This window comes from Salvelinus alpinus, chromosome 8, assembly GCF_045679555.1.
Source record: "Salvelinus alpinus chromosome 8, SLU_Salpinus.1, whole genome shotgun sequence".
Lineage (NCBI taxonomy): Eukaryota > Metazoa > Chordata > Actinopteri > Salmoniformes > Salmonidae > Salvelinus > Salvelinus alpinus.
The window spans coordinates 33,610,389-33,637,031 of NC_092093.1; the positions used below are offsets into that span (position 1 = coordinate 33,610,389).

The window sequence follows — 26,643 nt, forward strand, 5'->3', positions numbered from 1 at the left end:
TGCAATAATACAGTATGTCAGTAGAGCTTTTCTTAGCCATGAAACCAGAATATTGTTGTGTTTGTCACCAATGAAAAAATATTTATTTTAGTCTTATTTATGTCTTATACTGTATTGAAACAGTGTCTGGTGACTGATTTGGCCAGAGGAGGGCACCAAACATATCTTTCACGCCAACATTAATGGATCTTTCAGAATCCACTGGCAAATACACAGTACATTCTCTTTATAACACCCTTTTTTATTGACATTAAATATATAGCAAATTGTTAACTGAATATAGATATTGAAACAATAAATGAAGGATAAATATTTGTTCAAATATGGATTATGTATGTTACTGTAGTAAGAAATCTCCATGCTATGAATTAGGCTACCCATGTTAACTTACTCTGTATCAAATGTCAAAGCGCTTGGAAACAAAGCACTGAACCACTTTAGAGGGCCAAGTAAAAAAGATGATTGTCTTCTAATAGTATTCATACATGCACATGCATACATATTCATCACATATTTAATCAGAATAGTCAGAACCTGATGTCATGCTATGAAATAATTACTGTAACCATAGCCTACTCAATAATGCAATACATGAATGTTCCATTTTTACTTTCCTTCAGATTTATGATACTGAAAATGAATAGCTTTCTTTGCCTGAAACATATAGCCTAGTCGAATGCTCACAGAGTGCATAATGGCTGTCCTCCATGCAGAATGCCCATGCGACTGTTTGAGTGGATTAATCCACTTAACGACAAAGAATTATCAAACAAGCTCTGATTCCGGCTGAGTATTTTCACACACCTAGATATGACATATTCCTTTTACAGTCTGTCTTGCAGAGCAAGGAGAGCAGTTAGTGTTGTGCAGAACTTTCCTCTAGTAAGTCACAAGACGGATCTGCAACTGCAATCGATGCACGAGCAGTTGATAAATAGTATTTGTAATTTGCAATGGGTACGCTGGGTCAAATCTATGTAAAGTAAAAATCGAAATATAGCTTTAGAAGCGCTCAACGCCAATCAGAAGGTAGAGTGTATCTCCTGAGCCAATGGGAAGTAATTCTCCGCCCCTTATAGGATGCATATTAATAAGCCCCAAACAAATAACGTAGGAGTACGGGAAAACGCTCACAGACTCACGGCACCGTCAGTATTAACTTTACCTCAGTTCTCTTATTGCACGGTCCTCTAACTCTTCACCATGGTTGATGCCTTCTGTGCCACCTGGAAACTGGTCGACAGTGAAAACTTCGATGAGTACATGAAAGCACTTGGTGAGTTTTTATAACTTTAAAAGTATAACCTAATAATAATACAGTTTATTTATGACTTATATTTCATAAATTACATGATGTATGGTAGTTCGCATGATCACACCTCTTATTTCAAATTTTCCTTAATTTCGCAGGTGTTGGTTTTGCAACAAGGCAGGTCGGAAATGTGACCAAACCAACGGTTATCATCTCAAAAGAGGGGGACAAAGTGGTCGTAAAAACCCAGAGTACTTTCAAGAACACTGAAATATCCTTCAACCTGGGGGAGGAGTTTGACGAAGCCACTGCCGATGACAGAAACTGTAAAGTAAGTGCTACAATGTGGGATTTATGGTCCAAATTGGGGATATATGCACTAGACACTACTTAGCTATAGGCTTTGGCAGTTGGAACAGCTCATATTTTTCACTGGGTTTGAGAAGCCTGTTACAGAGCCCAGTCCAAATTTGTAACAGTAATATGGTCTGGATTATGTTTTGGATGTTGTATGATTATATCTCTTGCTTGATAGAAGTTACAATAACATTGTAATTATATGTAACTAGTTGGTGAGAGCAATATTCTGACCTATTTTGCCCGTCTGTTTGTAGTCCACTGTGAGCTTGGAAGGCAATAAGCTTGCGCACGTTCAGAAGTGGGACGGCAAGGAGACCAAGTTTGTGAGAGATATCAAGGATGGAAAATTGGTCATGGTAAGAGCCTTACTGAGTTAATTATGAAATGTGAATTCCTGGATAATATGGATGATGAAACAAGGCGGCGAGGAAGCAAGCCCACTAGTACTGGTGGAGAGGGTATTTCTATGCTGAAAGCCTTTATTCTGAAGTACAGTAGTCTAGTTGTCAATGTGGAGACGTGAAAATTAGTAAAGAAAATGTTCATTGTCCTCATCAGTTCAGCATGATGACTGCAGTTATATATCTATTTTTTTAATGCAAGTTTGCAGGCTTACCTCTAGTTGTCCATGTTATGCATTTATCATATTATACAATTATCATATTAAATGATCATTTCTGGTGTGACCTGGTGGGATGTATTTAGCTAATAGAAAATGGAGTCTTATTTTTATCACCATAAAACAAGCAATATCTTACTTTTAATAATGATGTTTATTTACACTCTTTCATGTTTGATTTGCTCATTTCACAGTGATTTATTTGTTATTTCATTTGATCCACAGACTCTCACATTTGAAGACATTGTGGCAGTGCGTACCTATGAGAAGGCATGAGCTGGGAGACATCACTATTTAAATCATTTGAGTCCATTTTACTGGAAGACAGCCAATGTTATCATCATTTTTTTTTTTTTACTGTATGCTGACCGTTGCACTTCATCCTTCCAAATGTTTTATGACATGGGCTGGAAATCTTTTTTTTAAAGACATTTTTATATACATTTCTTTCATGATAGATCATACTTTGTAAACATGTGTGAAACATGCTGAAATAAAAAAATTAACTCAAAAAGTATATATTTTTTACTCTATTATTTACAGTGCGTAGCTTTAATATGTAGGATCTTATTTGTAGCCGGTTTGCTACAGCGGTAAAATAGTTCTGCAGCAACAGGAAATGTGAATTAATATGTCGATTATAATTCATAGACATTTTTTATAGCGTTTGATCAAATTTTTGTAAGAAAAAATTAAGTCTGACATTTCAAAGTGGAAACCTCAAATACACTACAAGTTTTAAACGTCCTGCATTGCAGGATGTTGTTCTCGTAGGTAAGATCCTATGTCGTAAGTGTCTGCCACAATGTATTCATTTTATGACTATTCGATACAATGTCTCAGCAGAAATCAAGCTCACATCCCTTGGAAGTCCATGTTGAAACAATGTTGCAAAAAGTGCTTTGGCGTGTGTATGCCTGCGCCAAAGTCAAATATAATTTTAGTAGATCTGCGCCGAGCGACCTCAGCTCTCTCTCGACTCTCTCTGAAATGTAAGCTATCTAAAGTGCTACCGTGACCGCACTGTTTTCACAACCAGGGAGCGGATAAAGCAGTCACATGACCGCCATACTTCCTGTTTGTATCTGCTGAGAAAACTTCTACGACGCATTTTCGCTCACATTTTATGAGCTTAATGTGAGAGTATGGGCGTCGTCTTCCTTCTGGTTGGGCTGCTGTTCAACGGGCTGCTGATTTACGCGGCGCCTCTTGCACCTGTAAATAGCATTTACCTGCCAAGCATAGGTAGATTGTTTATATGCGTTGATTGCACCAATTAATTATTTTGTCAGGCTGATTGTTGAGCTGTCAACCATTTTTGCATGTAAAATGAAAGCGCATGCTGATATTTGCCTTTATATTCTATTCTATGTTTGTACAGTTTTTCTCAATCATGTACAGCCTTTTTATTTTTTACAATATTGTCGATGCTCACAACTCTGTGACCTTTTGAAAAACAGTAAATGCGTTTTCAAAATGTGGTTGCCTTCTCAAAACATAAATAAACTCAAAAAAAGAAACGTCTCTTTTTCAGGACCCTGTCTTTCAAAGATAATTCTTAAAAATCCAAATAACTTCACAGATCTTCATTGTAAAGGATTGAACACGGTTTCCCATGCTTGTTCAATGAACCATAAACAATTAATGAACATGCACCTGTGGAATGGTCTTTAAGACACTAACAGCTTACAGATGGTATGCAATTAAGGTCACAGTTATGAAAACTTAGGACACTAAAGAGGACTTTTTACTGACTCTGAAAAACACCAAAAGAAAGATGCCCAGGGTCCCTGCTCATCTGCGTGAATGTGCAGAGGAGGCATTCTGCAAGAAAGCATGAGGACTGCAGATGTGGCCAGGGCAATAAATTGCAATGTCCATACTGTGAGACGCCTAAGACAGCGCTACAGGGAGACAGGACAGACAGCTGATCGTCCTCGCAGTGGCAGACCACGTGTAACAACACCTGCACAGGATCGGTACATCTGAACATCACAGCTGTGGGACAGGTACAGGATGGCAACAACAACTGCCAGAATTACACCAGGAAAGCACCAGGAATGCACAATCCCTCCATCAGTGCTCAGACTGTCCGCAATAGGCTGAGAGAAGCTGGACTGAGGGCTTGTAGGCCTGTTGTAAGGCAGATGCTCACCAGACATCACCGGCAACAACGTAGACTATGGGCACAAACCCACCGTCGCTGCACCAGACAGGACTGGCAAAAAGTGCTCTTCACTGACGAGTCGCGGTTTTGTCTCACCAGGGGTGATGGTCGGATTCATGTTTATCGTCGAAGGAATGAGCATTACACCGAGGCCTGTACTCTGGAGCGGGATCGATTTGGAGGTGGAGGGTCCGTCATGGTCTGGGGCGGTGTGTCACAACATCATCAGACTGAGCTTGTTGTCATTGCAGGCAATCTCAACGCTGTGCGTTACAGGGAAGACATTCTGCTCCCTCATGTGGTACCCTTCCTGCAAGCTCATCCTGACATGACCCTCCAGCATGACAATGCCACCAGCCATACTGCTTGTTCTCTGCGGGATTTCCTGCAAGACAGGAATGTCAGTGTTCTGCCATGGCCAGCAAAGAGCCTGGATCTCAATCCCATTGAGCATGTCTGGGACCTGTTGGATCGGAGGGTGAGGGCTAGGGCCATTCCCCCCCAGAAATGTCCGGGAACTTGCAGGTGCCTCGGTGGTAGAGTGGGGTAACATCTCACAGCAAGAACTGGCAAATCTGGTGCAGTCCATGAGGAGAAGATGCCCTGCAGTACATAATGCAACTGGTGGTCATACCACATAGTGACTGTTACTTTTGAACCCCCCTTTGTTCAGGGACACATTATTCCATTTCTGTTAGTCACATGTCTGTGGAAATTGTTCAGTTTATGTCTCAGTTGTTGAATCTTATGTTCATACACTGTAAAACATATTGTGCCACTTTTACTTAAAAAAATGTAGGTAACTATTTGCATCAGCTTTTTAAGTAAATCCAACAAGGAGGATGTTTTAAGTATAATATTCTTCGCTTTTAGTGTATTACAAACTCAAATATGTGAAGGGCAAACAACTAACTGGATCTCAAACATTACTTTCATTCAACTTAATTTTATCAGGTTCAGAACATATTTTTGTTTGTTTGACCTGCTTAAATCCTTCAAGTCCCAGAACTAATGTTATAAGTTTGATATACTTAATGCAATCCGTTACAGAGCTAATATTGTACGTTTATTTTGCTGAATTTACTCAGTATAGTAATTTATATTCTGTTTTATCTACAAATGTTTTTTGCTGAGTTACTTATGGTACTCAGGTTAGTAAAATGTATTTTAATTGGGTTCCTACTACTCAAATATATACAGTTGAAGTCGGAAGTTTACATACACTAAGGTTGGAGTCATTAAAACTTGTTTTTCAACCACTCCACAAATGTCTTGTTAACAAACTGTAGTTTTGGCAAGTCGGTTAGGACATCTACTTTGTGCATGACACAAGTAATTTGTCCAACAATTGTTTAGACAGATTATTTCACTTATAATTCACTGTATCACAATTCCAGTGGGTCAGAAGTTTACATACACTAAGTTGACTGTGCCTTTAAACAGCTTGGAAAATTTCAGAAAATGATGTCATGGCTTTAGAAGCTTCTGATAGGTTAATTGACATCATTTGAGTCAATTGGAGGTGTACCTGTATTTTTGTATGTATTTCAAGGCCTACCTTCAAACTCAGTGCCTCTTTGCTTGACATCATGGGAAAATCAAAAGAAATCAGCCAAGACCTCAGGAAAGAAATTGTAGACCTCCGCAAGTCTGGTTCATCCTTGGGAGCAATTTCCAAATGCCTGAAGGTACCACGTTCATCTGTACCAACAATAGTAAGCAAGTATAAACACCATGGGACCACACAGCCATCATACCGCTCAGGAAGGAGATGCGTTCTGTCTCCTAGAGATGAACGTACTTTGGTGCTAAAAGTGAAAACCAATCCCAGAACAACAGCAAAGGACCTTGTGAAGATGCTGGAGGAAACGGGTACAAAAGTATCAATATCCACAGTAAAACGAGTCCTATATTGACACAACCTGAAAGGCCGCTCAGCAAGGAAGAAGCCACTGCTCCAAAACCGCCGTTAAAAAGCCATACTATGGTTTGCAACTGCACATGGGGAAAAATATAGTACTTTTTGGAGAAATGTCCTCTGGTCTGATGAAACAAAAATATAACTGTTTGGCCATAATGACCATTGTCATGTTTGGAGGAAAAAGGGGGAGGCTTGCAAGCCGAAGAGCACCATCCCAAACGTGAAGCACGGGGGTGGCAGCATCACGTTGTGGGGGTGCTTTGCTGCAGGAAGGACTGGTGCACTTCACAAAACAGATGGCTTCATGAAGAAAAATTGTGGATATATTGAAGCAATATCTCAAGACATCAGTCAGGAAGTTAAAGCTTGGTCGCAAATGGGTCTTCCAAATGGACAATGACCCCAAGCATACGTCCAAAGTTGTGGCAAAATGGATTAAGGACAACAATGGCAAGGTATTGGGAGTGGCCATCACAAAGCCCTGACCTCAATCCTATTGAAAATTTGTGGGCAGAACTGAAAAAGTGTGTGCGAGCAAGGAGGCCTACAAACCTGACTCAGTTACACCAGCTCTGTCAGGAGGAATGGGCCAAAATTCACCCAACTTATTGTGGGAAGCTTGTGGAAGGCTACCCAAAATGTTTGACACAAGTTAAACAATTTAAAGGCAATGCTACCAAATACTAATTGAGTGTATGTAAACTTCTGACCCACTGGGAATGTGATGAAAGAAATAAAAGCTGAAATAAATCATTCTCTACTATTATTCTGACATTTCACATTCTTAAAATAAAGTGGTGATCCTAACTGGCATAAGACAGGGGATTTTTACTAGGATTAAATGTCAGGAATTGTGAAAAACTGAGTTAAATGTATTTGGCTATGGTGTATGTAAACTTTGACTTCAAATGTATTCACAACTATACTTAAAAAGCTGATGCAAATAGTTACCTCAATATACTTGGGATAATTTACTAAAAAGTATTATTTCTATACAAGGGAATATGCAAAAAGAAACAAAAGTGTTCAACTTCAAACTTCCACGCCTTTATTTTTAATAAAATAAATGTTATCATTTTATAATTTCTTCAAACTTCAATCTCAAATTGCCCTTTAAACCTTACTCCTTAGGCATTCATATTGTGTCATCTGTAAGCATTCTTGGTATAACTACACCTTGGCTCCTTAGGTAAAGTTACATCCAGATAGCTTGCACCTGACTACAAATAATTATAGATCTTCACAACTGCATAAAGTTTAGGTGATAGTTTGGGATTAGCATTTTGACCGCACATCGTGTACAGTTTGGCAAAGATTTTCTGGTGGTCTGTGTGCCACTTAACAACAAAGCAATATTTTAACAGAAACGTAAATTAACAATTTGTCCTCACAGACTTTACACAAAGCACAATATGAACCTTAGCTCAAATACAACCTCATTCAATCTGTTTTAGATTAATCTAAACATGGGTATTCAAAACATACATTGCACATTTGTTACAAAATATATGCCAAATTCTCCCTTTAACCTGACTCCATATGCACATATTGTTTTGACAGGTACAAGCATTCTGGGTATAACTCCATCTTGCCTCCTTAGGTAAAGTTACATCCAGATAGCTTGCACCTGACAAATAATCTCAGATATCCACTAGTGCACATGGAGTAAATTTTAAAACAAAGCTGTTTTTTAAACAGGAATGGACAATGTCTCTTATGACTTCACCTGACAAAGAGCATCATATAAACTGTAGCTCCTATACTATCTAGCAACTAGCTTTTCAGCTAACTGAGTAGGGTTTAGACCACAGTTTGTGAGTGGCCCTTTGAGAGTTCTCATAGATATCTTTAGATATCTCTGAAAACAAGTAACTTCATCTTTAGAGCTTGGACCCGTGGGGAGACCCTGAGATCATCAAGTTCCAAGAATACTTTTTGGAACACCTCAAATGTATATTTCAGTTCTTTGGGTACCTCAGATTTAAGCCATAGATGAGGCCCATAAGCAACATACATGACCATGTAACACTGGGAATACCAGCCAGGACCTTTGCTCCTTCGATGCAGATCCCATGCTCTATATTCTGGTGTAGATCCTTCACAGTGAACACCTTCATCACCTGCTGAACGATGTCCTCTTGGATCATGGTGTTGTCGGCATCCTGAGTGAAAAAAAAAAGAAATAACAGACTAGGCTACTAGATTAACTGTGCAATTTGAGAGGAGAGAGGGAAAGAAGGGAAAATACATCATTTAGAGATAAATACGGATACAAAAATAAAAACCTTTACCTTGTATTCTGTGATAAGGTCTTCAACCCTCTCGCCAAGGTATATGATCAGGCCATGGATCACACTGTCTCTCCTTTCCTGGATCGTGTCGCACTGTAATATGATGTGATATGCATTTAATACCGGCAAAGGAAGACACACATTGTCAATACCTGCCTGGGTGACAACGCATTGTGTAAAACACTAATAAGGCCATATGAAATCTTTGTCCTTTTTTCCCCCAAATGCCGTTTTATTTTCCGGTATTCCGTGTTAACATTTTGTTGCCTAATGTGTTCAATCCATTTGGGTGATTTCAAAAATACAGTATATATCTAATACATATTATTCACACTAATGTTGGGTTACTGTAATAAAAATATCCTGTGTATCCTGCCCGAGGGGTACCGTGTATTCTGTTTACATTTCGGCATTGCGGAAATCATAGGGCCTTACAAGCCCTAATGTGAGCTACAATGACAACACAAAGACATTTGAATATATTTACATACCATGTCAATGCATTCTGGAAAATATGGTCTGTTCAGTGTCTTGTTTTGCACACTTTGTACAAAATAATAAAATGCAGGATATTTCAGATATTTCAATACAGGATATTTCTTAACGTAGCTCTTTATTAGCTAGCTATAACTGGCATGTTCACGTATCGCCAACCAGGATCAAACTGACCATGACCTAACCATTTGGGTGGTTTAACCAATCATAGCACAGTATGATATGGCGGTAAAATGCATCCAATTATAATTCAGTATGTTTACACATATGAATATTACATCCAGTATCCAGGAACGTCTGAATACCTATACCTAAAGAAGAGGAGTTGTATTAAAATCTATGACAATGTCAGGAAAATAAAACTTGAATGACTTCAGCTTTAGATAGCTAGCAGAAACATCGCAATCCTAGCTGACTTGGAAGAGCTGCTTGTTATCTATCTTACTAACCAGCCCAGTTATTTCATTTAGCTAGATAACTACTGCACAAGGTCAACGTTTGCAGTGCTGCCTTGAACATGTTGTGAATATATGAACAACAAGGTTTCCGCAAGGACAGGTGTAGCTAGATAGCCAGATGTAGTTAGCTAGCTACGTATTGTTCGTTCCTGTTTCTGCCTGGCTAGCTTGCCTGGCAGGCAAATATTACATTGCAGGGGAACCATGTGTTCAGTTCTACTGTAATGTTTGATGACGATGCACTTTTTGGTAAGCTAGGTAGCTAATATGTTACATAGCGATTTCGGTCAATATAAAACGTACACAAAAATGACAAAGGTTAGAAACAGCGCCGAGGTGAGTAAATGCACTGCTAACTTACTAGCTAGTAGCATGCCCACCACTAGCTAACTATACAGACATCACGGCCGTTAACTAGCTAGCTTATCAACTTGCAAATATATAACGTACTCTGGCAATATAGCCAGCTAAAAGCTTTTCGTACTTTAAGAATATTTGTTAAAACTTCTCTAGGATAGGGGGCAGCATTCGGAATTTTGGATGAAAAGCGTGCCCAAAATAAACTGCCTGCTACTCAGGCCCAGAAGCTACGATATGCATATTATTAGTAGATTTGGATAGAAAACACTCTGAAGTTTCTAAAACTGTTTGAATCATGTCTGTGAGTATAACAGAACTTATTTGGCAGGCGAAACCCCGAGGACAAGCCATTAAGAATTTTATTTTTGAGGTCACTCTCTTTTCAATGGGTTTTCATTGGGAATCCAGATTTCTAATCGACTTTCTTGCAGTTCCTATCGCTTCCACTGGATGTCAACAGTCTTTAGAAATTGGTTGAGGTTTTTCCTTTGAGAAATGAAGAAGTAGCACTGTTCAGAACGAGGCTAGAAGGAAGTGTAATCTTTGTTAGAGGCGCGTTACACATTGTTTTCCTCCGGTATTGAACACAGTATATCCCGTCTTAAATTTTATCAATTATTTACGTAAAAAAAGACCTAAAGTTATATTAGGAAGTAGTTTGAAATGTTTGGACAAAGCTTACAGGTAACTTTTGTAGTCATGTTGCGCGAGTTGGAACCGGTGTTTTTCTGGATCAAACGCGCCAAATAAATGGACATTTTTGATATATATCGACGGAATTAATCGAACAAAAGGATCATTTGTGATGTTTATGGGACATATTGGAGTGCCAACAGAAGAAGCTCGTCAAAGGTAAGGCATGAATTATATCTTTATTTCTGCGTTTTGTGTCGCGCCTGGAGGGTTGAAATATGATGGTCTGTGTTTGTTTGCTGAGGTGCTGTCCTCAGATAATAGCATCGTTTGCTTTCGCTGTAAAGCCTTTTTGAAATCTGACACGTTGGCTGGATTCACAACAAGTGTAGCTTTAATTTGGGCTATTGCATGTGTGATTTCATGAAAGTAAAATTCTTATAGTAATTTATTTGAATTTGGCGCTCTACATTTTCACTGGATGTTGGCCAGTTGGGACGCTAGCGTCCCACATATCCCAGAGAGGTTAAAGTTTTCCACAAATATTTTCTACATTTCATCGAAAATATGTGTAGAAAGATCCAAACTACATTCCAAGTTATAATTTGGTCCTTACCTGCTGCATGGCCTTTCCAGAGGAGAAAGATCAAGACGAGGTCCATTGAGCTGTTCCAAGCACAATATAAGTTCAGAACTTGATCTAGCAAGTCACTCCAACATAATAATGATATTTTGAATATCATATTTTTAAGTTGATGGTTGTTACTTAGAAATATTCGTTCAAATTTAGCAGCATATTACCTTGGATTTTTATTTGCAAATGCCAGTCTTTTACAACACATATAAATTAAGTACTATTTTCAAAAATGTAAGTAAAACCAGAAACCTATTATTTTAAGTAAAAATCATTGATTTTCTTTTGCAGTATTTACTAAGCCCGTGGGTCATTTTTTAAAGTGTACAAATATTTACACATGTTAAGTTTGCCTTTAATAAACGCTGTTGACAGTGAGGACTTTTCTTTTTTTCCTGAGTTTATATTTATCAAAATTATATTATACCATCAAAATTGCGAATACATTAACAAAAGAACATAACTGCCTGCAAAAGATTAAGGCAACCATAGGCTATTAATCTCGTGAGTCCAAGCAAACAGAACAGAACATTTAAAAAAAAATCCCAGTAGATCAACACATTTTATTTACAGTCTCTAAATCATGATGATCAAAATTGGAAGTACAAGTATTCAAATGTGTAGAATTATGGGTAATTACAAAAATGTTAAGCATATTTTACCAAACAATTGAATATATATTCCAGCAGCATACCACCCTGCATCCAACTGTGGGCTTGCTTCTGAAGCTCAGTAGGTTTTGTCCTGGTCAGTCCCTGGGTGGGAGAACAGATGCTGTTGGAAGGGGTTTTGGAGGGCCAGTAGGAGGTACCCTTTCCTCTGGTCTAAAAATAATAATTTCCCAATGCCCCAGTGCAGTGATTGGGGACATTGCCCTGTGTAGGGTGCTGTCTTTCAGATGGGACTTAAACGGGTGTCCTGATTCTCTGTGGTCACTAATGATCCCATGGCACTTATTGTAAGAGTAGGGTTGTTAACCCAGGTGTACTGGCTAAATTCCCAATCTGGCCCTCATACCATCACGGTCACCTAATCATCCCCAGCTTACAATTGGCTCATTCATCCCCTGTAACTATTCCCCAGGTTGTTGCTGTCGATGAGAATGTGTTCTCAGTCAATTTAGCTGGTAAAATAAGGGGATTTAAAAAAATCTAATCGAATTCATTAATCAGTGTCATCACAATTTCATGTATTCAATACAAAGGCTGGTTTGCTTATAGTTTTGTAGACTTTCCATTGGTCCACAGAAACACCATCGACAATATAAATAAGGAAATGTCAACACAATGGAGAAACCAGTGATTTGAATGTATAGGCCTCAATCCACACACAAGCAAAGTTCTGTAATGGAAGGTAACAATGTTGAAGATAATGACTTAGGACTAACCCAACTTCATTCTCTACATCTCTGCCTGTCCGCAATATTGTAAAACATCATAACAAAATTAGACTGTCCCCATTGCCTAGATCTATCCATGTATTGTACATGGTATGACACTGATAGTGTGATTTTGAATTTTGTGTATTTGGCTTAAGCAGCAGGAGTCGCATGTCCCCATCCTGCCTGGTGTCAACGGTACAAGCTGGTGGCGGTGGTGTAATGGTGTGGGGAATGTTTCTGGCACAAGTTAGGTCCCTTGATACCAATTAAGCAATGTTTGAACTCCACGTCTTGTAGGATCCATGCCCCAAATAATTCAGGATGTTCTGGAGTCAAAGGGGGGTCCAACCCGGTACTTGATGGGTTTACCTAATAAACTGGCCACTGAGTTGTGTTACCTATAGTTAATACATCCTGACTAGCATTAATTACATAATCCCCTACATGTAATAAAATAGATTGATATAACATGCCAAATAATATTTCAATTTCGGGGAAATTCTGGCACATCTCTGACCTGCATTTTGACCCCATCTACCATGTGACTGATGAATACACCAAAGTGTGTTTCTCCTCTAAGGGTGTCCCAGCCTCAAACCCTGGTCTTTTTGGAAACTTCATGTGTGACTCTACCAGCTCATCCTGTCAGCTTTCCAGCACATGAAACACGTTACTCCACAGCCAGAGTTTATGATCTGGACAAGGTTTGTAGCTGTATATGGTATGGAAAACAACATGTGGTGTTAATGTGGGTTTCGTGTTCCTGTTTCATATACAACGCTAATGGAGAAATACCCTGTACACCTTTTGAGAGGTTAAACAACTAACAAAAACATATTGCTTCCTCCTTCCTGTCATTGGATAACTAACAATGATATTGTCACTGATGGAATTGTTGTAAAATAAGCAACCAATCAGTGATTTGCTCACTGAAGCATGAACAATGTCTGTATAGTGTATCGTCTTGAAACGGCTCTAGGCTTTGTCTCGACCCGAAATGCAAAAGGTAATTTGCACAGCAGCCAAATAGGCCATAAATCATCCATACAATAACTTCTGCTGATATTAAAACCAAGTGCTATAAAGTAATTATGCCAACGTTCAACCAGTGGGGACAAATCCGCATCAGATAGGTGTGCATATGAATAAAGAGCAATGCATAGCAAAGGCTACTAAAAATTTACTAAATGCTATGCTAAGGCCTGAACATTTTAATCACACATAACACGAAAGGACTTGTACTGCATGTGTATGGTGCTAAGCTAGTTCATTTCACAAATCTTCAGTTAATCGGTTAAGCCTGACATTTTATTGGCATGTATAATGCTTGTTAAGCATAATTAAAATGCTTTGGTGAAAGGCCCTGCCACTGCACCTTGATTCAAATGTGAAAAAAGACAACTCCTGGATTACAGGGATTTATGGGTAACACATTAGCAGATCTTTGTTTTATTTCATTAATTCTGCCCTGGGCTCTCTCTAATAAGTTATTTGATTGAGCTTATTCCTCTCTCCAGAGACAGCCCTCCACATGTCCCATCAGGGGAGCTGTCCACGGACGTGGTGATCCAAGTCATCAGCAACATGACTCAAACCATCAGGGAGTTCCTCCTAGACATGCCGGTGTACCCCGCCCTCGGGAACCACGACTACTGGCCCCAGTTATTCTATTTCACACGTGGAGATGACCTGTGATGGATAGACATCTGGTTATATGCTGAAAGATAGTTTCCTTCATGCATTTTTAGTGTGGGCAGCAGTTGCTTGCCTATTTTACCTCTATAAGAAGGTTTCTGTTTCATGTTTTGTATATGTACTGTATTTTCAAGATAGTGTTAAACTTTATTTTCAGGATCAACTTCTGACCTTCACCAATGATATTTACCAGGCTGCAGCCAAACTGTGAGAGCCTTGCTTGAAGCCAGAAGCCCTTGTAACTCTGAAGGTAAGTTGCTTGTGTCAATACATGTTAGAATCACCTTTGGCAGCGATTACAACTGTGAGTCTTTCTGGGTAAGTCTCTAAGAGCTTTCCACACCTGGATTGTGCAACATTTTACCATTATTCTATTTGAAATTCTTCAAGCTCTGTCATATTGGTTGTTGGTCATTACTAGAAAACCTTTTTCAGGTCTTGACATATATTTTCAAGCAGATTTCAGTCAAAACTGTGACTCGGCCATTAAGAAACATTCACTGTCTTCTTGGTAAGCAACTCCAGTGTAGATTTGGCCTTGTGTTTTAGGTTTTGTCCTGCTGAAAGGTGAATTAATCTCCCAGTATCTGGTGGAAAGCAGACTGAACCAGGATTTCCTCTAAAATATTGCCTGTGCAGTCCTTAACGATTACAAGCATACCCATAACATGATGCAGCCACCACTATGCTTGAAAATATGGAGAGTGGTACTCAGGGATGTGTTTTGTTGGATTTGCCCCAAATATAACACTTTGTATTCAGGACAAGAAGTTCATTGCTTTGCCATATGTTTTGCAGTATTTCTTTATTGCCTTGTTGCAGACAGGAAAACATGTATTCTGTACAGGCTTCCTTCTTCTCACTCTGTCAATTCGGTGAGTATTGTGGACTTACTACAATGTTGTTGATCCATCCGCAGTTTTCTCCTATCAAAGCTTTTAAACTCTGTAACTGTTTAAAAGTAACCATTGTGTCAACGTCGTGTGTATAGGTGGCAGGGAAGTCAGGCGCAGGAGAGTTAAACGAAGTGTAAATGGAGACTTTTAATAAATGTCCACATAACATGCTCCAAACACAAAAATATACATACATAAAATAAACATGGGTACAAGGACCCGTCGCGCACCTATACACCAAGAATCAACACTTGACATAAAACAATCTCTGACAAACACATGAGGGGAAACAGAGGGTTAAATACACAACAGGTAATGAATGGGATTGACAACAGGTGTGTGGGAAGACAAGACAAAACCAATGGAAAATGAAAAATGGATCGATGATGGCTAGAAGGCCGGTGACGTCGACCGCCGAACACCGCCCGGACAAGGAGAGGCAACGACTTCGGCAGAAGTCGTGACATTACCCCCCCCCTGACGCACGGCTCCAGCAGCGCGTCGACACCGGCCTCGGGGACGACCCGGAGGGCGAGGTGCAGGGCGATCCGGATGGAGGCGGTGGAATTCTTTTAACATGGAAGGATCTAAAACGTCCTCCACCGGAACCCAGCATCTCTCCTCCGGCCCGTACCCCTCCCAGTCCACGAGGTACTGAAGGCCCCTCGCCCGACGTCTCGAATCCAAAATGGATCGAACAGAGTACGCCGGGACCCCCTCGATGTCTAGAGGAGGCGGAGGAACTTCACGCACTTCAGCCTCCTGGAGCGGGCCAGCCACCACCGGCCTGAGGAGAGACACCTGGAACGAGGGGTTAATACGGTAATTAGTGGGCAGTTGTAACCTATAACATACCTCGTTCACTCTCCTCAGGACTTTAAACGGCCCCACAAACCGCGGACCCAGCTTCCGGCAGAGCAGGCGGAGGGGCAGGTTTCGGGTCGAGAGCCAGACCCTGTCCCCTGGTGCGAACACCGGGGCCTCACTGCGGCGACGGTCTGCGCCAATTTTCTGGCGCCTTATGGCACGCTGAAGGTGGACGTGGGCTGCCTCCCAGGTTTCCTCAGCGTGCCGAAACCAATTGTCCACCGCAGGAGCTTCGGTCTGACTCTGATGCCAAGGAGCCAGAACCGGCTGATACCCTAATACACATTGAAAAGGGGTAAGGTTAGTGGAGGAGTGACGTAGCGAGTTCTGGGCCATCTCTGCCCAGGGCACGAACTTCGCCCACTCCCCCGGCCGGTCCTGGCAATAGGACCGCAGAAACCTGCCCACATCCTGGTTAACTCTCTCCACCTGCCCATTACTCTCGGGGTGAAAACCTGAGGTAAGACTAACCGAGATCCCCAGACGTTCCATGAACGCCTTCCAGACCCTTGACGTGAACTGGGGACCCCGATCAGACACTATATCCTCAGGCACCCCATAGTGCCGGAAAACATGTGTAAACAGGGCCTCTGCAGTTTGTAAGGCCGTAGGGAGACCGGGCAAAGGGAGGAGACGACAGGACTTAGAGAACCGATCCACAACGACCAGGATCATGGTGTAACCCTGTGAAGGTGGAAGATCAGTCAAAAAATCCACTGACAGGTGTGACCACGGCCGTTGAGGAACGGGTAAAGGTAGAAGCTTACCTCTAGGCAGGTGTCTAGGAGCCTTGCACTGGGCGCACACCGAACAGGAGGAAACATAAATCCTCACGTCCTTAGCTAAAGTGGGCCACCAGTACCTCCCATCAAGACAGCGCATCGTCCGACCTATCCCAGGATGACCAGAGGAGGGTGATGTGTGAGCCCAATAAATCAATCGGTCGCGGACAGCAGACGGAACGTACAGACGACCAGCTGGACACTCAGGAGGAGAGGGCTCTGCACGTGACGCCCGCTCAATGTCCGCGTCCAGCTCCCACACTACTGGCGCCACCAAACACGACTCTGGGAGTATGGGAGTGGGATCCATGGGCCGCTCCTCTGTGTCATACAGCCGAGACAATGCGTCTGCCTTGACGTTCTGGGAGCCTGGTCTGTAAGTAAGCGTAAACACAAAACGAGTGAAAAACATGGCCCACCTTGCCTGGCGAGGATTTAGTCTCTTCGCCTGCCGGATGTACTCCAGATTGCGGTGGTCAGTCCAGATGAGAAAAGGGTGATTAGCCCCCTCAAGCCAATGCCTCCACACCTTCAAGGCTTTTACGACAGCTAACAGCTCTCGGTCCCCCACATCATAGTTTCGCTCCGCCGGGCTGAGCTTCTTCGAAAAGAAAGCACAGGGGCGAAGCTTCAGTGGCACACCCGAACGCTGAGAGAGCACTGCTCCTATCCCAGCTTCGGATGCATCCACCTCTACTATGAATGGCAAAGAGGGATCCGGATGAGCCAACACAGGCGCCGAGGTAAACAGAGCCTTCAGTTGTCCAAAAGCCCTATTCGCCTCGGCCGACCACTGCAAGCGCACCGGTCCCCCCTTTAGCAGTGAGGTAATGGGAGCTGCAACCTGACCAAAACCCCGGACAAATCTCCGGTAGTAATTGGCAAACCCTAAAAAACGCTGCACCTCCTTTACCGTGGTTGGAGTCGGCCAATTACGCACGGCTGTAATGCGGTCGCTCTCCATTTCCACTCCTGAAGTGGAAATCTGATGCCCTAGGAAGGAGATGGATTGTTGGAAGAACAAGCATTTCTCAGCCTTGATATATAGATCATGCTCCAACAGGCGACCAAGCACCCTGCGCACCAGGGACACATGCTCGGCGCGTGCAGCGGAGTATATCAAAATATCATCGATATACACCACTACACCCTGCCCTTGCAGGTCCCTGAAGATCTCATCTACAAATGATTGGAAGACTGATGGAGCATTCATCAACCCATATGGCATGACCAGGTACTCATAATGACCTGAGGTGGTGCTAAATGCCGTCTTCCACTCATCACCCTTCCTAATACGCACCAGATTGTACGCACTCCTGAGATCCAATTTTGTGAAGAAGCGGGCCCCGCGCATTGACTCCATTACTGTATTGATCAAAGGTAGCGGGTAACTATATTTTACCGTGATTTTATTGAGATCTCGATAATCAATGCACGGGCGTAAACCGCCATCCTTCTTCTTCACAAAAAAGAAACTCGAAGAGACGGGTGAAATGGATGGCTGAATGAACCCCTGACGCAGGGATTCAGAGATATATGTATCCATAGCCACTGTCTCCGCTTGCGACAGGGGATACACGTGACTCCTGGGATATGCAGCGTCTACCAGGAGATCTATCGCACAATCCCCCTGTCGATGGGGTGGTAATTGAGTCGCCTTCTTTTTACAGAAGGCGAGTGCCAAATCGGCATATTCTGGGGGAATGCGCACGGTGGAGACCTGGTCTGGACTTTCCACCGTAGTAGCACCAACGGAAACCCCTACACACCTACCTGAGCACTCTCGCGACCACCCCGTGAGAGCCCTCTGTGGCCAAGAAACAGTGGGGTTATGATAAGTTAACCAGGGCAGGCCTAGCACCACAGAATACGCAGGGGAATCAATAAGGAAAAGACTAATCTTCTCCTTGTGACCCTCCTGCGTTATCATAGATAAAGGTGCGGTGACCTCCCTGATAAACTATTGGTCGACTATCTAAGGCATGAATAGGGAAAGGCATATCCACAGAAACAATAGGAATCCCTAAACTATGAGCTAAATTTTTATTAATGAAATTCCCAGCCGCGCCTGAATCTACTAGCGCCTTATACTGGGAATGCAGGGAAAAATCCGGAAAAGTGACAGAGACAAACATAAGTGCAGCAGAGGGCTCTGGATGAGTATGGTGCCTACTCACCTGGGGTGATGCCAGAGTGCCCTGCCTGCCTTCTCTATTCCCAGAGGAACCAACCCGGCACCGATCAGCAGTGTGATCTCTGCGATCATAGATGGTGCTCGAGCGGGTACCCCCTCCGGTCTCCCTGCGCACCATCCCTCCCAATTCCATAGGTTCGGGAGAGAGAGTGCGGGAGGATGGAACAACCAGACCCCGATCTAGACGTCCTCGAGTAGCCAGCATGTTGTCCAGCCTGATGGACATATCCACCAGCTGGTCGAAGTTGAGGGTGGTGTCTCTACAGGCCAGCTCCCGACGGACGTCCTCGCGTAGACTACAACGGTAGTGGTCGATCAGGGCCCTGTCGCTCCATCCAGTGCCGGCAGCCAAAGTCCTAAACTCTAAAGCGAACTCCTGTGCACTCCTCGTCCCCTGCCTCAGATGATAAAGGAGCTCACCCGCTGCTCTGCCTTCGGATGGGTGGTCGAATACCTTCCGGAAATGGCAGATGAACTCCTCAAAATGGTCCAACGCCGTATCCTCTCCACACACAGCGTTGGCCCACTCCAGGGCTTTCCCGGTGAGGCATGAGACGAGGGCGGAACTTTTCTCACGGTCTGATGGTACTGGAGAGACCGTGGCCAGATACAAGTTCAGTTTTAGGAGAAAACCCTGGCAGCTGGCAGTATCTCCATTGTATCCCGTGGGTAGGGATAAATGGATCCTGTTCTGTTCAGGAGGAGGAAAAGCGTTCAAAGGAATTCCAGGTGGTGGTGGTGGAGGTGCTGGAAAAGCTCCCTGTCTCTCCCAGCGGTCCATATTCTGGACAATGCGATCCATGGCAGCGCTCAGACTGTCAATCTCCTCCGCTTGTTCCATGACGCGTTCCTCTACCTCCATTAGCGAAATGCCTCCTCCTGCTGACTTAATTTTTTGGGTCAGAGATTCTGTCAACGTCATGTGTATACAGTGGGGAGAACAAGTATTTGATACACTGCCGATTTTGCAGGTTTTCCTACTTACAAAGCATGTAGAGGTCTGTAATTTTTATCATAGGTACACTTCAACTGTGAGAGACGGAATCTAAAACAAAAATCCAGAAAATCACATTGTATGATTTTTAAGTAATTAATTAGCATTTTATTGCATGACATAAGTATTTGATCACCTACCAACCAGTAAGAATTCCGGCTCTCACAGACCTGTTAGTTTTTCTTTAAGAAGCCCTCCTGCTCTCCACTCATTACCTGTATTAACTGCACCTGTTTGAACTCGTTACCTGTATAAAAGACACCTGTCCACACACTCAATCAAACATACTCCAACCTCTCCATGGCCAAGACCAGAGAGCTGTGTAAGGACATCAGGGATAAAATTGTAGACCTGCACAAGGCTGGGATGGGCTACAGGACAATAGGCAAGCAGCTTGGTGAGAAGGCAACAACTGTTGGCGCAATTATTAGAAAATGGAAGAAGTTCAAGATGACGGTCAATCACCCTCGGTCTGGGGCTCCATGCAAGATCTCACCTCGTGGGGCATCAATGATCATGAGGAATGTGAGGGATCAGCCCAGAACTACACGGCAGGACCTGGTCAATGACCTGAAGAGAGCTGGGACCACAGTCTCAAAGAAAACCATTAGTAACACACTACGCCGTCATGGATTAAAATCCTGCAGCGCACGCAAGGTCCCCCTGCTCAAGCCAGCGCATGTCCAGGCCCGTCTGAAGTTTGCCAATGACCATCTGGATGATCCAGAGGAGGAATTGGAGAAGGTCATGTGGTCTGATGAGACAAAAATAGAGCTTTTTGGTCTAAACTCCACTCGCCGTGTTTGGAGGAAGAAGAAGGATTAGTACAACCCCAAGAACACCATCCTAACCGTGAAGCTTGGAGGTGGAAACATCATTCTTTGGGGATGCTTTTCTGCAAAGGGGACAGGATGACTGCACCGTATTGAGGGGAGGATGGATGGGGCCATGCATCGCGAGATCTTGGCCAACAACCTCCTTCCCTCAGTAAGAGCATTGAAGATAGGTCGTGGCTGGGTCTTCCAGCATGACAACGACCCGAAACACACAGCCAGGGCAACTAAGGAGTGGCTCCGTAAGAAGCATCTCAAGGTCCTGGAGTGGCCTAGCCAGTCTCCAGACCTGAACCCAATAGAAAATCTTTGGAGGGAGCTGAAAGTCCGTATTGCCCAGCGACAGCCCCGAAACCTGAAGGATCTGGAGAAGGTCTGTATGGAGGAGTGGGCCAAAATCCCTGCTGCAGTGTGTGCAAACCTGGTCAAGAACTACAGGAAACGTATGATCTCTGTAATTGCAAACAAAGGTTTCTGTACCAAATATTAAGTTCTGCTTTTCTGATGTATCAAATACTTATGTCATGCAATAAAATGCAAATTAATTACTTAAAAATCATACAATGTGATTTTCTGGATTTTTGTTTTAGATTCCGTCTCTCACAGTTGAAGTGTACCTATGATAAAAAATTACAAACCTCTACATGCTTTGTAAGTAGGAAAACCTGCATAATCGGCAGTGTATCAAATACTTGTTCTCCCCACTGTAGGTGGCAGGGAAGTCAGGCGCAGGAGAGTTAAACGAAGTGTAAATGGAGACTTTTAATAAATGTCCACATAACATGCTCCAAACACAAAAATATACATACATAAAATAAACATGGGTACAAGGACCCGTCGCGCACCTATACACCAAGAATCAACACTTGACATAAAACAATCTCTGACAAACACATGAGGGGAAACAGAGGGTTAAATACACAACAGGTAATGAATGGGATTGACAACAGGTGTGTGGGAAGACAAGACAAAACCAATGGAAAATGAAAAATGGATCGATGATGGCTAGAAGGCCGGTGACGTCGACCGCCGAACACCGTCCGGACAAGGAGAGGCAACGACTTCGGCAGAAGTCGTGACACATTGGCCTCATGGTGAAATCCCTGAGCGGTTTCCTTCCTCTCCAGCAACTGAGTTAGGAAGTACGCCTGTATCTTTGTAGTGACTGGGTGTATTGATACACCATTCAAACTGTAATTAATAACTTCACCATGCTCAAAGGGATATTCAAATGCCTGCTTTTTAAATTTTTACCCATCTACGAATAGGTACCCTTCTTTGCGAGGCATTGGAAAACCTCCCTGGTCTTTATGGTTGAATCTGTGTTTGAAATTCACTGCTCGACTGAGGGACCTTGCAGATAATTGTATGTGTGGGGTACAGAGATGAGGTAGTCAATCAAAGATCATATTAAACACTATTATTGCACACAGAGTGAGTCCATGCAACTTATTATGTGACTTGTTAAGCACATTTTTACTCATGAACTTATTTAGGCTTGCCATAACAAAGGGGTTGAAAACTTATTGACTCAAGACATTTTCAGCTTTTCATTTTATTATAATAAAAATAAATGAAAAACATAATTACACTGACATTAAGGGGTATTGTGTGTAGGCCAGTGACAAAAAAATCTCTATCTAATAATTTTTAAATTCGGGCTGTAACACAACAAAATTTGGAAAAAACTCAAGGGTTGTGAATACTTTCTGAAGGCACTGTAGCTACATTACTTAGTAGAAGGAATATATCTAGCCAGGTGCGGAGGGCTTCTGAATAGTCCTGCATGGATTCTAAGCACCAGAAGACTGGTTATACAGGATATAACATGGAAGACTGACATGTCTTTTTTAAAGCAAGGTTTGACTCCAAACCAGTCCTATCATGCCTAAGCATGCTGTTTCTCCTGAACATTGCTCATGTTCCAGTGGGTTACTTGACCTATGCCAGGAACACCACGGCCGTCAGAGAACTCTACAGTGAGAGACTTGTGAAGATAATTCGCAACTACAGGGAGATCATCTCAAGGCATTTCTATGGCCACACTCACAGAGACAGCATAATGTTCTTGCAGGATCAGCAAGGTGAGTCACTGGATAGCGTCAAGGCTCTGCGTTGGATAAGTGACTGTCATCAAGGAGTAACTAGTATTGATTAACTTATAGTATTGATAGCATTCGATAGTATTCAATAGATCATATGCTGTTAACTTAATCATAGCCTCTTTTGCAAAAGTACATTTATGTCTGGTAAGTGCCTGGGTCAGGATGAAGTTTGGACATTATTTGTATCTGTCATCAAATTCTGAACTCTACTTCCTACATACAGTATCATTGTGTGAACGAGGCATCATACGCTAAGTGACCTTTTGTACCTTTCCAACTATAATGACGCGTTTATATCGTGTTCAACTCCACCTCAAATTACTCAGACAATCGACATCCACCAATGTGACCCATTCACCTCCTGTGGGTTCAGTGTTATCCTGACTGTCAGTGTTGGCTAGAATCCCCACAGCCACAAAAATGCTTGTTTGTATAATTAGCTAGCTTAATGCAATGGAGGAGAAACTAAGGAATTAATGCCTTTAGCCATGTATTTATTTACCCAAATGATCATTTGTTTGCTTTGAAGGGGAGCCGGTTAATTCCCTGTTTGTCACATCGGCTGTTACTCCAATCAAAAGTGCAGAAGAGCCGTACTCCAACAACAGAGCCTTCCACATGTAGTACTATGACCCATAGGACTACGGGCTGCTGGTAAGTAGGGAACTTAGTTAACTTGTGAACCACCATTATCCAGGGGTTTGGGACAATCTACTTTCATTTGGAAATATGCATTCATTATGTATTATCATCCTCATGTCTAACATTAACCCTCTCAAGGTGATGTAGTTAAGCTGAACTTATTTCATGATTACCATGCAGAGGCTGATTTCAGTTTTGCTTTTTCACTTTCCCTCCTATTATTTTCATACGGTCAGCATTGATCTGTCCTTGGCTTGGTTTATTCAAGTACAGTTTCAACAGAGCAATCCCAATGTGATTCTCGCTCATACAGCATAGAGCTCAGAGTAGCTTACATGTGATTTCAGTATGCCCCAAAGACGGGAGCTCAAACATGTAACCGCCACAGTCAACAGTGGGGAGTGCCCAGGCTTTGAAAATCACTGTTAGTCTCTTTGTAGCTCTACTTCATGGGGTAATCTGTTAAGAAAAGCAATGTGGAAAATAAGAACGAATCAGAAACATCTTGACAACACTTTTTCAAATGGGGAGCATTCAGTCTCAACAGCTTAACAAATCCCTAGACCAGGGTTCCCCAACTGGCAGTCATTTTGGGGGGAGGGAGCGGGGGGATTTTCATTGTTGGACATTAAAGACTGTAAAAAGCCTTGGAAATCAGCTCCAAATGATTATACATTTTGGAAGTCTATTCCCTAGTATTTCCACACATAATAGAGAGAGACACACGTGATCGTATACAAATGCAAGCAAGGCTGAAAATCATTATGTTTTAGTCAAATATTATATTGGTTTGTGCTTCTTGCTGTCAATTTGCAGTCTACAAATGATTTGTAAATATGTTCCGGCCCCCCGACCATCCGCTCAAGAAAAAATCGGCCCGCAGCTGAATCTAGTTGATGATCCCCGCCCACAGCAATGTTGTTCCTTCATGATTAATGGTGCTGTCATTCATAACAAATCTAATTCTAATCAAGGTACTCTCTCAGAGCAAGGTTTTTTACATGGCTTTTCATGGTTTTGAAATAGTATTTTTCTCTCTCTGAAGGATATTTGGCAGTACTACTTGAATCTCATCGAAGCCAACCAAGAAAAAAGATCTGACTGGAAACTTGAATAAGTAATCACTGAACCATTTGGATCAAAGGATATTCAACCACACAGCTGGTTTCAACTTGCCCTGAGTTTTGAGATGGGGCAAAGTGAAGCGTTTCAGAAGTATTTTTGCCATTTTATGGTGAGCTATGATGATAACATTGTGTGTGACGGGGCCTGCAAGCTGACTCAGGTCTTTGCGGTGCAGTCCTTGGACTATACCTCCTATTTCAAACATATTGAAAAGGGACACTAAAACAGGGATCTTTTTATTGTGAACTACTGTAATGGAAAAATTCAGGGATTTTATTAATGCTGTAGAGATATTTCATATGTTTTCACATGACCATGAAATATAAATGTATAATGTAATACTTTCAATTAAATGATGACAATTTAAGCATCTCTGAGGTTGAAATACGGACACGATACCAGATGATAATGTTGATGATTATATAATAGCAAAAGGCCAAATATTGTGTCCAACTTTTTTTGACCTCTTATTGATTTCTCTGTGACATGTTGAAATGAAGGAGAAATAGATCACTAACTGCTAAGTACACTGTATGGTTATTGCTTTTAAAATGTCTGGCAGTTATTGAATAAACTGTAAACTGTGAATTGCTTTGCTTGCAGTATAAAGCAAATTGCCTCTTAAGTGGTACTGTTGCACAAAAGGGGAGGGCATTCATGAGAAAAAATATATTTTTATTTTTAAATGCACATGTTTATTTCCCAAAAATAAAAGATGGCACAACAATTTTCTCTGCATTTGTAAGTTGTGATATTTTTTTCTCTGAGACACCATCAGTTTCTCATGTGCAGAGATCAAACTCTCTGGATCAAAGTGGCCCTAGTTTGGAGATTGTTTTTCCAGCTGTCATGCTACAGTTCTCCTCTTCACCTGCTCCCCAGTCCCCTCTATAGCTGTACTGTGAGAGAGGTTAACTCATGACCTCGCTGGAGAAAATGAAAAGCTAGCAAATGCCACTCTAGACCAAACCACTCTGCGGGGGAGGGGGGATCAGACAGCCCCAACCCTATTCGACCCTCTCCTCCTCTCCCCTTGTTCCCCACTTCTCTCCCCCTCTCCCCACAGTCCAGAAGGACTATCTGCCCTTGCCTTTTGGATTTGGGGACGAAATCTTTTCACTCATATGCCCTCAACTGGGTTTAACATTAGCATTCAGGGGCTGAAAGAGTCTTGGAGAGTCACAATGCCTGGTGGAAGGGACTGTGGAAATGAGGTTAGTGGTTGACATGGTGATAAAGACGACTCCGGGGTAACTGCAGCAGAACTCTGGCAGGCCTCACTAATGACTCTGTGATGCACTAATAAGCGTGAATCACTGGACTGCCAATCAGACGGGCTGGTTCCCCTCAAAGGACCAGCCACTGATGGAGCAAGCGAGAGAGAGATGGGTCAATATTTGCCCTGTCGATGTGACTGTTTGAGACTAGAATGGGTCTCTTGCTCTTCAGTCTTCACTACCCGCAAGCCTCCCTGAGTTGTCCTGGGTTCAGGCCAGGCTTTAAACAACAGTATAAATCTAGCAGGAGACTGTGATCCTCCTGCAGTGGGCAGTAGAAGTGAATGCCTGGATTGGCCTCCTCCACACCACTTCTTATACATGGCCTTCAGAAAGTATTCACCCCACCTGACCTTTTCAACATTTTGTTGTTGCAATGTGGGATTAAAATGGATTTAATTTTAAAAAATGTGTCAATGAACTACAAAAAATACTCCAATGTCAAAGTGGAAGAAAAATTCTAACATTTGTAAAAAAAAAAAAAATATTATAATGTTTTTAAAGAACCAAAAAAACAACCTATCTTGATTACATAGGTATTCAAACCCCTATGTCAATACATGTCAGCAACATGTTTGGCAGCGATTACAGCTGTGAGTCTTTTGGGGTAAGTCTCTTAAAAGCGTTCCACACCTGGATTGTGCAACATTTGCCCATTATTC

The 26,643-nt window shown here is 42.2% G+C and overlaps 1 protein-coding gene, 1 long non-coding RNA gene and 1 pseudogene across 2 annotated transcripts in view; 2 read left to right on the forward strand and 1 right to left on the reverse strand.

Moving 5' to 3' along the window:
- The first annotated feature begins 1,099 nt into the window (after nucleotides 1-1,099).
- Nucleotides 1,100-2,748, forward strand: LOC139582998 (fatty acid-binding protein, brain-like). Its single transcript, XM_071413571.1, has 4 exons — nucleotides 1,100-1,276; nucleotides 1,411-1,583; nucleotides 1,867-1,968; nucleotides 2,457-2,748. The coding sequence occupies exons 1-4, from the start codon at nucleotides 1,204-1,206 to the stop codon at nucleotides 2,505-2,507; spliced, it is 399 nt and encodes a 132-aa protein (XP_071269672.1). The 5' UTR covers nucleotides 1,100-1,203; the 3' UTR covers nucleotides 2,508-2,748.
- A 4,602-nt stretch (nucleotides 2,749-7,350) lies between these two features.
- Nucleotides 7,351-26,643, reverse strand: part of LOC139582999 (uncharacterized) — a 33,036-nt gene continuing 13,743 nt past the window's right edge. The window contains exons 2-3 of the long non-coding RNA XR_011676465.1: nucleotides 8,611-8,703; nucleotides 7,351-8,481 (exon numbers count right to left, since the gene is read on the reverse strand). This is a non-coding gene — a long non-coding RNA (uncharacterized lncRNA). The remainder of the gene's footprint in view (nucleotides 8,482-8,610; nucleotides 8,704-26,643) is intronic.
- Nucleotides 13,041-25,436, forward strand: LOC139583641 (cyclic GMP-AMP phosphodiesterase SMPDL3A-like; annotated as a pseudogene).

What these genes read in the sequence shown, in the direction of transcription:
- LOC139582998 (XM_071413571.1), top strand. Translation starts at nt 1,204, where the DNA reads ATGGTTGATGCCTTCTGTGCCACCTGGAAACTGGTCGACAGTGAAAAC. An exon ending in TGAGTACATGAAAGCACTTG is followed by an intron (nt 1,277 to 1,410) that starts GTGAGTTTTTAT and finishes TTAATTTCGCAG; the next exon opens with GTGTTGGTTTTGCAACAAGG. An exon ending in CCGATGACAGAAACTGTAAA is followed by an intron (nt 1,584 to 1,866) that starts GTAAGTGCTACA and finishes GTCTGTTTGTAG; the next exon opens with TCCACTGTGAGCTTGGAAGG.